This window comes from Nesoenas mayeri, assembly GCF_963082525.1.
Source record: "Nesoenas mayeri genome assembly, chromosome: 3".
In the NCBI taxonomy this organism is placed as follows: domain Eukaryota; kingdom Metazoa; phylum Chordata; class Aves; order Columbiformes; family Columbidae; genus Nesoenas; species Nesoenas mayeri.
The window spans coordinates 85161843-85173873 of record NC_137544.1 but is presented as its reverse complement, the minus strand read 5'-3'; the positions used below and the strand labels follow the sequence as shown (position 1 = coordinate 85173873).

The 12031-nt window shown below is 36.8% G+C and overlaps 1 protein-coding gene across 3 annotated transcripts in view; it reads right to left on the bottom strand.

Moving 5' to 3' along the window:
* Window positions 1-12031, bottom strand: part of CRIM1 (cysteine rich transmembrane BMP regulator 1) — a 189354-nt gene that overhangs the window by 55827 nt on the left and 121496 nt on the right. For all 3 annotated transcript variants that reach the window (XM_080341203.1, XM_080341204.1, XM_080341205.1), the window contains 2 exons: window positions 8803-8985; window positions 4331-4528 (listed from right to left, as the gene is read on the bottom strand). In XM_080341203.1, the coding sequence (XP_080197329.1) occupies window positions 4331-4528; window positions 8803-8985 (381 nt within the window). The remainder of the gene's footprint in view (window positions 1-4330; window positions 4529-8802; window positions 8986-12031) is intronic.

The window sequence follows — 12031 nt, the reverse complement described above, 5'->3', positions numbered from 1 at the left end:
ACTAGTCGTAAAAAACTGAAGTAGTTCATGCAAAAGGTAAGAGCTATATCTTTATTAAGACGTGCAACATCTAATACATATAAGAGCAGAAAAATAAAGTACATTAACGATAAACTTGCATTATATAATTTAATACTTACTATACGTGGCCATTTTAAACCACTGTACTAAAAGAGCGCTATTTCACTATGGCATATTCTCTATGGACTGAACATTTCACATTGTCAGCTGAAGTGAGAGAGAGAACTGGAAGCCATTCAAAAGAAAAATGTAAAATGAGGTATGTTTATCCTTACAATCACTAGTAAACTCTCTCACGATCAAAGTTGACATAAATTTTGCCCACTTATTGAACATATCTCTGAGTTACGCTGCTTTCTCCTTGAACATTTCTCTCAAATAACTTGTGCATCTGAAAACATGGTACTGTGTAATGCCAGTGATCCCGGAACTTAGTCCACACTAGACACCAATCTTTGTTTTCTATGCTGAATAGCAGGAGATAAAAGATGCAGAAGGATAGGAAAAAAGGAGGACAGACTGGAGAGCACAGGACAATTGGTTTAAGCTGTTAGTGCAATGTTAATAACATTTGAGCTTCTGCTCAATTAACAGCTCATACATTACACTGCAAAATTAAGGTTAAGCTACAGATATGCAGATTTAATGGGGTAGTATGCAGAAAAGCATCATATGACTGACATGGAAAGTTTTTAATTCTTCTTGAGAAAAACTGTGCCTAGAATGTATTTTATTGCTTGTAGATCTTCAATGAATGTATTGCACATATTTTTTGTTAGTATCATTAAAATCAAAGCATGGACTTGTCAGCCAGCTTCCCAGCCAGGACTTCCTTCTCCCCTGTTCCCACCAACCCTGGAGGTCACTGATGATGCAGTGAATATCAGTAGCAGAATATCGACAACAGAATGAGACTCAGGAAAATGAGTGAGATGCTGATTAAAAACGAGAAGGAGAATCAACCCATTCAGCCTAGCAGGTTAAGAAAATAGAGATGTCATCTGGCTGGATTATGACAGAAACAAAACAGCATTTCAGATAGGACCATGTTTTCATTAAAACTATATAACCGAAATTCAGGACAATAAGATGTGCAGAGGAAAAAATGTTTTTAAGGTTTGTCTTCCCATAGCATACTATTTCTGCAGTTAGTCCTACTACAAGAAGAAAACCAGAAAACAGCGATCTAAAGAAGCTCCTTGCCTAGTGGGTTAGCAAGCAAGAGGTGTATTGCAAAGAAAGCAGACACTATGTTTTTCTATTTATGCATTGAACTCCAAGTAGAAACACTATTAATCTCAAATTTAAGGCTTAAGACACATGATGCTATCTAGCAGTGGATGTGCACCATAGGTCTATCATTAATATACAAGTTCCTGCTGCCATCAGCTCAAACATTTACTTTTTTGAAATACAATTTAAAAAACACACAGTGTGCAGACAGCCAACATCTAACAGATTATTATTTTTTCATAGAATCATAGGAAAGTTTGGGTTGGAAGAGACCTTCAAAGGTCATCTAGTCCAACCCCCCTGCAATAAGCAGGGACATGTTCTACTAGATCAGGTTGCTCAGAGCCCCGTCCAGCCTGGCCTGGGATGTCTCCAGGGATGGGACATCTAACACCTCTCCGGGCAACCTGGGACAGAGTTTTACTGCCCTCTTCATAAAATTTCTTCCTTACATCTAGTCTAAATCTACCCTCTTTTAGTTTAAAACCATTATCCCTTTTCCTATCACAACAGGCCCTGCTAAAAAGTTTGTCTCTAGTAGCATTTCTTAATGTTCTGGGATTTCCTTAATGTGAGCTTTCAATGAAAAATGTCAACAGATTCAGCAAGACACACAGGTCTCCATAATTAACAAACTTCCAACCTGGTAAGACTTTGATCTCTGTTTTTATTCACGCTGCTAATCACCAGGCATTGCAGCCTGGAGTTCGTTTAATGTCCTAAAACAGAACTTTAAGAAGTTTACTGGTAGCCTTGACTGGTTTATTTCTCAGGGTTTTTTTGGTTATTATATTGCAAGATAAGTTGTTAAGGCTCAGATGCTAAGTAATTTCTCAAAATCATCTGAAGCTGCTTCTTGCAAGCTGTGTTTTTCATATGTTGGGTTCCAGCATCTGAACTCACTGCTGAGTATTAACAGCCCAGATTTTTGATCCTTGAAATATTATCAAATCTAAATTCCTGAAATTAAATAACTTGGCATTATGGAGCATAATCTTCTGTTTTGTTTGGGTTTGTTTGCTGTGGGGGAGGGAAGGGAAGAAAGAAGAGACAATTCAAGTGTGTTTTCAGGTATCTGAATATACTCAAATCTCCCCCTAGCACAAACTAAAACTACTTCCAGTAATTGCTGGTTCCATCATTTATGTAATTTCACTCTCCAGTGATTGTTTACTTGGCAGTATATGCTACCTAAGGAATACCAAGTCAAATGTGATGCTTTGAAGCTTAAAATTTAGGAAGTTGCTCAAAACACCACTCAGTATTACTCTCCTCTGGACGATACACTCAAAACCAGATGACTACATATAAGTGTACATCATACAACAGCTAACATGACAAATAAGTGAGATTATTTTCTGAGAAAATATAATTTAGATGGCAAGAATCTTATTAAAATATTGATTCCATGGTCTATTTTATCAGTCTTGATCTACTTGTCATCATTTCTGCTGTAAGTATAATTTAACACCAACTCCCCTGCAACAACAGCGCAACTTTTATGGACTTCAGCAATTCCTAATTATTTCTGCTTCTAAGAGTAAAACCATGTTACAGCACAGAATTGTCTAACCTAGTCCAGATGAGCTAACATGTCCTGATAGCCCTGCAGAGGCATTAACGTGGCATGTTAACGAAGGACAAGCTTGGCTATGTTGCAACCTTTAGCAATGAACAATGGAAGCCTATGCTGTACCCTGTGTTCGCTTCCCACAATTCATCATAATTATCTCACTCTGATATAGATAAGCATTTAATCCAATTATCTCTCATCCATTTTCTCCAATCTGGAACAAGAAAACAAAGATATCTGTCTATCCTTCTCTCATTGGAGGAGAAAAATCCTCAATATATTGAAAATACTTCCATCAGCCTTTCTCTCTCTGTACTACCTTCCCAAAGTTGCTCTTATACATGCTAACTAATGAGGGGCGAACAGCACATACTCTGTGATATCCATCATGAGGGGATTACTGGGGTTTAAAAGCAGCTAACCTGCTTCTGCATCATAAAATTAATTAAATGCAAGTAGCAACCCTCTGAAATTCACCAGCAGCTTTTACATATTATCAGACACCTTCATATCTTGTGACACGATTTTTGGGATGAAAGAGCACCTGTGAGAAATCTTCATGCTTCTCAAACTTATCCTAAGAAGTAAGAATCCAGTGAACACGGATGGGTACACTGGAATCCAAGAAGGGCCCTGAAACACACGCAGTTACACAAAATTAATTTAGTTTTCTCAGAGATGGAACAGGAAAAACACAAGTGGTAGCTCACAGAGCACTCACAACCATTGTACACTGTGAAGACGGCTCTGAAGACAGGTCTAGGTTAACAATTTCTAAATTTAGCAGTCTGGTGTTTTTCATGATGAATATATACTCAATAAAAAGCAACTCTGAACTAACATACATATATATGATTTTTTCTAAAAAAAGTTATTTTAATGTCTCAGTTTGCAAATCTTCATATTTCCATTGCCAGTCTGGGCAAGCACTTATCATGCAGTTAAGTTAAAAACTCAGTCGGTTACACAAGATATATATTTCTACAGGGTAATGAAAACTGCATTTTAAACTCTAAAAATTAATGTTTACCAGATAACATCACCCTCTGTATGTTCCACTGAAATAAGGATGTTTTATTCATACAACAATTATGTTCAATATCATGGCATATTGTGCAAAGAGATATTTGGAACTAAATGACATTGATGAATAAGGAACCAGGAATAATCTAATTACGAGCAATTCCAGCCAATGAGCATTTTGATCTTCTCATTTCTCCTGTATTTATTAATAAGTTTTAAGAATAAGAGTAAAATTAATTAACAATGTTGACCTTAAATCATCTCTTACTACACTCTTTGGGGCCAAAAGAGTATCAGGTATTGCCACAAACAGGTGTAGTTAAACCGTGCCTATTTTTTCCACCCACACTAGTTTATTCAGTCACAGGCGATACTGCACCAGCTACTTCAGTCCTCCAACATTGTGAAGTAAACCAGGAATTACCAAGTAAGCAGCAGTCATGACAGACGGAAGCGTAACAGAGGGAATGACACTCTTACCTTCACAAACTGGGCAGCACTCCCCGGGGACTTTGACAGGGTTTAGACAGCTCTGCCCGCAGGCTGTGGCCACGCAGTGCTGGTCTCCGTTGATGCACTGGCAGAATGTACAGTCGTCCTCTCGCCAGCGGTCTCCGTGAGCTTGGATCTGCCCGTTGGCATAGCAGCCAGCAGGGTTATTTACCGGGTAAATTGGGTCTGAAACGAGAGGAATTGCAAGAGAGCAAGAAGTTTTATCTTCCCTTTCACACCTGAAGTTTATGTATGAATAACTGTGATTTAACACTACCTGGAAAGGCTTAAGTGCAGCCACTATCAAAGAAGAGTGTGGAAAGAACCACACTGTGGTATACAGTGATAAAATAAGATACATAACAACTTAGATATTTCAGTATTAAAATTTACTGTCAAAAAAGTTGTCAGCTTATACTGAACATTCACAAATTCAGGGTTCTGTTTTTAACTATTTCAATTCAATTTCTTAATGTAAAAATTATGAGGCATAATAATTTGATTTTCTAATTTTGATCTTCAGAACAAAATGGACCTTAGGTCTATTGATCCATTTTTTGGTATTAACTTAAATTCTAAGGGAAACTGAAAACATCTCAATGAACCATTGAAATGACTCATATGAACATCACACCACTATTTTATAGTTTGAGCAAAGATGAGACATCTGGCACATTTCCTGCTGAAATAAAGGAGGCTGCCTTAAGCTATATCTTGTCACAGTTTTGGAGATTTACTAGTTTTCCTGAACAGATGATCTGGGCTCAGTTTTCAACTTAATTTCAATTGGAGCTTTTTCCTATTGAAAGTCACAAGACCCAAATACTTGATACCAATCAAATTAAGACTCAGTTATTTAAACAACAGAATTTTGAAGGACAAATATTATGTATGTTTCTTTTCACACATCAGGTAGCAGACATCAAATAACCACCAGTCAATTACCCATAAGTCAATTTTCAAAAGTTTGAAAGTCTTGGGAGAAAAAAAGATGTCTTATCTAAAAGAAAAAAAAAGGACTCAGTGAAACTTGGATTATTTCTCTGATGTTTCATCACTCCCCTTTGGAAGGAACGCAATGCATTTTAAGTGTTTGTAAAATCAACAGCAGTGCTAATAACTGTTGACTTATAATAAGCCATTGTATCACTTAGTGACAGTACCAACTTTAAGCATTTGGAGTGAAACTGCACACGACTTCTACTTTTACCTGACATTCACTCTCATGTTGAATTTTAGTAATATTTCCCATTTTAGCAAAAAGGGTTAAGCCAATATAAAACACAGGTCTTTGAGAAAATAAGACATTTAAAAATTAAAATGTTTCCTAATCTCTTAATTCTTCACCTTTTATGTTTTAGGATTTCTTTGAATCTGTAATTAACTATTCTGACCTAGCCAAAATCAAATCATACACAAAAAAATGAAGTTAATTTTATCATTCAACTCATGTATAGGACTCTGATTGACACAGGAATACAGAAAAAAACACAGAAAAGACATATAAGTCTCATGCTATTTGCAATAGTCTTTTATGTGAGTCAAAGCTCAAAGTTCCTGGTACCCTTAAAAGATCAGTAGTGCTTAAAGCTATAAATTGAATCCAGAAAATTACATTTCCTGATGCTGAGGTATCCTACAGGACTTTAAGAAATAATTCTTCCTGGACCTAAGGCAAGAAGGGCTTGTGCTTGTAGTACACAATTCACAAGAAATTTACCACTGACATTTAAAAACTGTTGCAGAAAAGAAGAAAGCATTATATTTCTTTATATTCCCATCATCAAGAAAACATGAGTAGGAAACAATTAGTTGTCTTGAAAATCAGTCATGAAATAGTCAATAGACAAAGCAAAGGTAGAAAAAAATGCCACCTCTCTATCAACTAGAAAAGAATGAATGGGCGGGCTGTTAAGTATACATTCTGCCCATTTAAAAGACTTACCTTCTCAGTTTAGGTGTCACTTAACATAATCTGATTTATTAAGAAAGAGATCAGAGCTTTCTTTACGTGTTTAAAGGAACTAGGAAAATTATAACACGTTAACAAATTGTCTAGCCTCACCTAAAAGAATTCCACTAAATCAAAAGGGATTTATAATAAAACCCAACATTTATCTTACCATCCAATCATTCAGAAGTCAGAATCAAGACTTCCTTGATTCAGTGCTACAAGCCCTGTCAGAAAAGCATGCAGCAGAAACAAGTAAGCCAAACAGTGCCAGATGATTTGATGAAGGACCCTGTCACTTGGCATCTCAGTCAGCTGAGCAGAAATTAAATCATCATAGCCATTACTTGAAAAAGAATATTGTACTCAATAACTATAAATCGTTATCCATTTTATTCTGTATATTAAGGATCTGTCCAAAGAAGAAATTTCCATTTGCAGGCCAAATATACACAACTCAAACCCAAAATGAAATGTTACCAGTTTTTCCTGATAGTCTGATTCAAAGGTTGCAAAAATGGAAAAATCAACTTTTAACAATGTATGATGATACAGCAGAACAATTTATTGATGAATCATAAGATAGATGAATGTTAAAATCACCAAAGATGAGGAAGGACATATCTAGAACTGTAAATGCAATGTGAAAAATCAGCACCCACATCGAAGTATGACAGAGCTGATACAGAGAGGCCAAATAGAGCATATCTATTGATACAGTATTTATGTATCTATATACATTGTCTTAATGATTTCGTAATGCCACATCTCAGAATATTCACATATGTTAAAAATAGTAATTACAGGAAAAAAGAACAGATTTCATATATTCCATAAAGTCAGGAGCTCTTATAGTAATTTCTTCAGGAGTAGATCTGCACTTACTCAGGAAGGGTATTACCACATCAGCCATGACCTCTAAACTTTTAAATCTGTCATTAAATGATGGTATAGCACTGAATTTCCTTCCCCCTTGGCCCCTCAGCTTGAAGTCTCTGAAAAGCATGGGTACAACTGTACAAGGAAAGACCAAAAGTCTAGCATCCTGCCTCCCACTACAGCAAATAATGCACATCTAGACCAGATCTTAAACAGAGGGCAAACACAGACTAGGATCTCTTTAGAATACTTAGGCCTAGAGCATTTGTATTTCAGCTTCTCTACGTGTGAACACCATGTTATCAGCCTATCTGATATGAACTGATACTCTTTAAAGAATTACTTCCTACTTTCTAATCTTACTACCCTGATATTTCATTATCCAGATTTTGGTTTTCTAAATTTCTGAAGAAACTTTCAATAGTCTGTAATGAAACAAGCCACCAAAACAGTATCCTTCACTAGATTCTGTGCTGATTGAGAAGGTCCAGCTCTTGTAACTGCCTCTTTTAGACTCATGTTCATGAGGTTCTTTACCTTCATGATTCTCTTTTGGGAATGAAGCACAACTATAATGGATCTTCTGGCTTATCTGCTCCTGCAAGGAACTACAGGAATATTAATATTAAGCACACTGCAAAGTGTTTGAAAGTGGCATTAAAAATTAGATTCCTCTCATCAGGATATTCGAGATCTCCGGCTTATTTTGCTTATAAACACAGGGACCAGGAGTGCTTCACAGGTCTTTTGTCTGTGTCCTGGCCATAACCTGACCCACACTAGGGCAAGACCCAAGCACAGAGCACTAGTCCCATCTCCCTCTGCTGGAATCCTCTTTGTATTCTAGCAGAAGATACATTAAATATTTTCTATTGTAAGCAAGATGGTCAACCTGAAATTTCCCATAGAATCCTTTTTTTTAGGACTGCAGGCCCAGCCAGGAGAAGAAAAGGCTGTCAACAGGGCAAAGGAGGAAGAAAAAAACTTTGGAGTCAGTTTACTGCCCTGTTTCTTTGCCATAATGCAGAGAAGAGGTGTTCGTGTTGCTCCGCCCGAACAGAACAAGGCTGGAAGAAGCAGACTGCAAAGCAATGGAAATGTGTCTTCAGGCCACCACTTCTGCTTTCACAGAATCACAGAATGTCCTGAGTTGGAAGGGACCCAAAAGGATCATTGAGCCCAACTCATGTCCCTGTACAGGACAACCTCAAAATTCACACCATGTGTCTGAGGACATCGTCTAGTGTTTGGAGAAGCCTGTCTAAGTACCTGGTGCAGAAATTAGGAACAGTTTCTTGTGCCCTTTGGGAAGAAGGCCCCCCAAAAAGTACTGCACACTTGACTCTGTCTGAGGAAGTTCTGATGCAGAAGGGAAAGGAAACTCAAAAAGCTCTATATAAAAAGGGTAGAGTGCCAACACCAGAGAAGCACTGCAAAAAAACATGACAGCATTATAAGACACAACAAAAATGTAGAAATAAAATGAAATAAGGAGGCATATGCAAACTTTAGAAGAACGAAATAAAGCACTTGTTTGCTCATTTGCACTGAAAAAAAAAAAAAAAGGCAAATTAAAAAAAGAAAAAAGCAACAGAATTAATAAGTGAACAGGATTTAAAAGATACCATACCTTCGCACACGGGGCAGCACTCCCCTTCTGGGACATAGTACCTGTCGCAGTGTAGCTCACCACACTGGGCAGAGAAACAAATGGAGACTCCACCTTGGCATCGACAGAAACGACAAGCATCCATTCGAAACATGTCTCCATCATAATATTCCATGCTGTTAAATATGCAAGTTGGCTTCACTTCTGAAAGAAGAAGGGAAAACGAAAAAATGCATTTTACAGATATTGATATAAGGGAAATAGTCAAACTCATGTTGCTACTTACACAAACAGATATGAAGAGACAGCTGATTTTTTCATACTCATTTTTTGAACTCAATTTTTTTTTTAAGAACATTGTACATTATATTGTCTGTTTCAACAATGGAAGAAAATAAATGCTATTCAAAATTACTTTCAGGGCAATTATTTACAAATAAAAATCTCCATTTTAAAAACTAAAATACTGAAAGAAGGTTAAGGCAGTGGTATGTCTTCATAGGTGTTAAATATTTCTCATTCTGGATGAGCCAGAATCTACTTCAAATTTCAGTACGTGAAGCAATAGATTTTTTCTGGTTTAAGATGAGAGTTTTTGATGTTTCTTAATCATAATCTTCCTTTCTGCAGCACTTGGTACAAGAGTGGATGAATTGCAGCAGAGCAGCCCAATCCATAGGGGTATGTTTAAAAAAAGCCAACAAACATATTTCGTTCCTGTATGATCTGTTATGTGCAACTGAATACTTTTCAGTTCAAGCAACCTGAAGCTGCACAGTCAGTTCACATCCATATTCCCCACAGAAAATAACCTCAATCGTAAAAAATATTGATGTGATCACTTTAGTGTTTCAAAAACACTGACTGTTTCTTGTACGCCTCCATCTACAGTATAACCATAACGTATTGTTAAATCCAAGCTTGCTGGGAAACTAAAAGCCTTTGAAATATTTTGGGAAGGACATAACTTGTTTACTTCATTAGCATTAAAAAAATACTAACTGAAGTAATGAAACAGTTTTCAGATCAACCACCTTTTTGAATTATAATTTTTTTTTTTTGTACTGAAGAGGTTTGGTTCCAGATTCTGAAGCAGATTCACACATCATGGATACATCGTAAGTTCTCCTCAGGGCTTTTGACCCTGCAGTTACACTGCACATATGAACTTCCATCCATCTCCACCACCTATTGCCAACAGAGCATATTCTGCTCAACCAGATGAAGTGACACACACGTACGCACACAACGCTGTGCAGCTCCACAGCCCAGGGCTGAATCATAGTGACTCAAGACACAAGAGAAATAATACTCCAAATTCATGTTCAACTGTAATACACCACAGTAGTCATTAGGAAATCAAGACTTCACTTTTTCATCATTATGTAATGGCCAAGATACCTGAAGTTACACAGTATCTAGTAAACAGATGTATTTTTTCAGATGCCACGAATCTAGCAGTTTCAAAAGCCAGAGGTTCTGCAAACAGGAAGCTATTTATTTCAACAACAATGTCAAATTAAAACATTACCAAACTGTAGATAAAACAATCACATTTCACTACCTCTGAACTGAACATAGCAAAGGAAAGAATGGACAACTGCCTATGTTGCTGATTTCTGTAGAATACATGGAAAAGTCTATTTACTTGCATGTGCAATGACTAGCGACATAGAGCTGAAAACTGTGCCCACTTTGTGGTCAGGTGGTTTTTCTTTTCTGGTTAGTGCTCAGTCTCACACAGGGCATGAACAATATTTGAATGAAAATTCAACAGTTGCAGATTCCTTTCCACCCAGCCCAATCATCTTACTTTCAGGGGCTAAAAACTTTTCATCTGAGTTACTCTTGACAATGATACAAGTTTTCTTTAAAACTCTAAAGCATTTCAGGGACTCTAGTATTTCTTTCTACATACGCTTATATTGAGCTCCAGCCTGGAGTCATTTAATACGATTGTAAAGCATTAGAGTAGAAACTTTGAAGTATCCTGAACAATGTTTGATTTTTATATTCCTGTTCTGTCTTCAAGGCGTAATGTAGAAAGCAGCATTAAAAAAAAAAAAAAAGTAGTAAGTAAGAGGAGGAAATACCACTGTGTCCGGGAAAACAGCTATGACCTCATTAGAAAGCCATTCACATAAACAAACACTTGAGAAATATTTCAAGTTTATGTAGCTCAAGCTGTTAGGCTGAAAACCTTCTCAAAAAGGAAAAAGTGCCAACACAACTCAAAAGGCCTCTAATCCATTTGCTTCTGACATCACTGTTTTGATTGCAGCTTTCCGGATTTTTACTAACTTCTCCCCTCTCCCACCACAGACCTGAGTTCCTGCCTAATTAGAAGTAGAAACATCATCTTCCATGAATTATAATTAATTTTTAAAATGTCCAAACAAGACTAAGCAAGTAAATGTAAATCCTGAAAGGAAACAGTATGTTTTATTCCTACAATGAAACCCACCATAGATTTTCACTATATGTGTATTTTTACTATACAGATTTATGGTAGTATATACATCCATACTAAACTAAGCCTATACATCCACCTATGAGACAAGGATGACTTGTGTTAGAACCATATGTAAGACTGCAGTCTTAAGAAGCAGTCAAACTAAAACAAGCACTAAATGAAGAACTTAAGCTTTAGATACTCTTAAAGTGGAAGTCTAATGAAAGAGTGAAAACCACAGTGTGGAATTGTAATAATGTTTCTTCTGCCACAATAAGCTGGAAGATTCTTTTTTCTCTTCATTAAAAAAAAAAAAAAACAAGTGCTAATCTTATTGCCTTACTGATCTACATATGGCAGCCACAAAGGAGTGAAAGAACATAAAGCTAACATTAAATAAATGTATGTTGGCCTAAAGGCCAGTAACCATGAATTAGTTTTTCTGCCAATAAGGAGAACACTACAGGTAGAATTTTTCAAATACCAAAGCTTTGCTATGTGATAAAGTAATTTAAATTGACTGAATTTCATAGCACAAAGTGCTTAAAAGTATCTGAAACCCCCAATCCCTTTTCTAATGCAGACTACCACAATGAAACAGTGGGCATGAGACAGATACCCACACCATGGATTCATGAACATGAAATCAGTGTCTGCCAGCTATCAGATAACCTGGTAACACAAGACTGATCCAGACCAAGCACAGACGTACAGCTGCCCATCTGTGAAAGGAGCCAGGACACAGTGGACAGTACCCAGAACAATACAGAGTTTATCTTGGCTGTGGAAGGACAGATC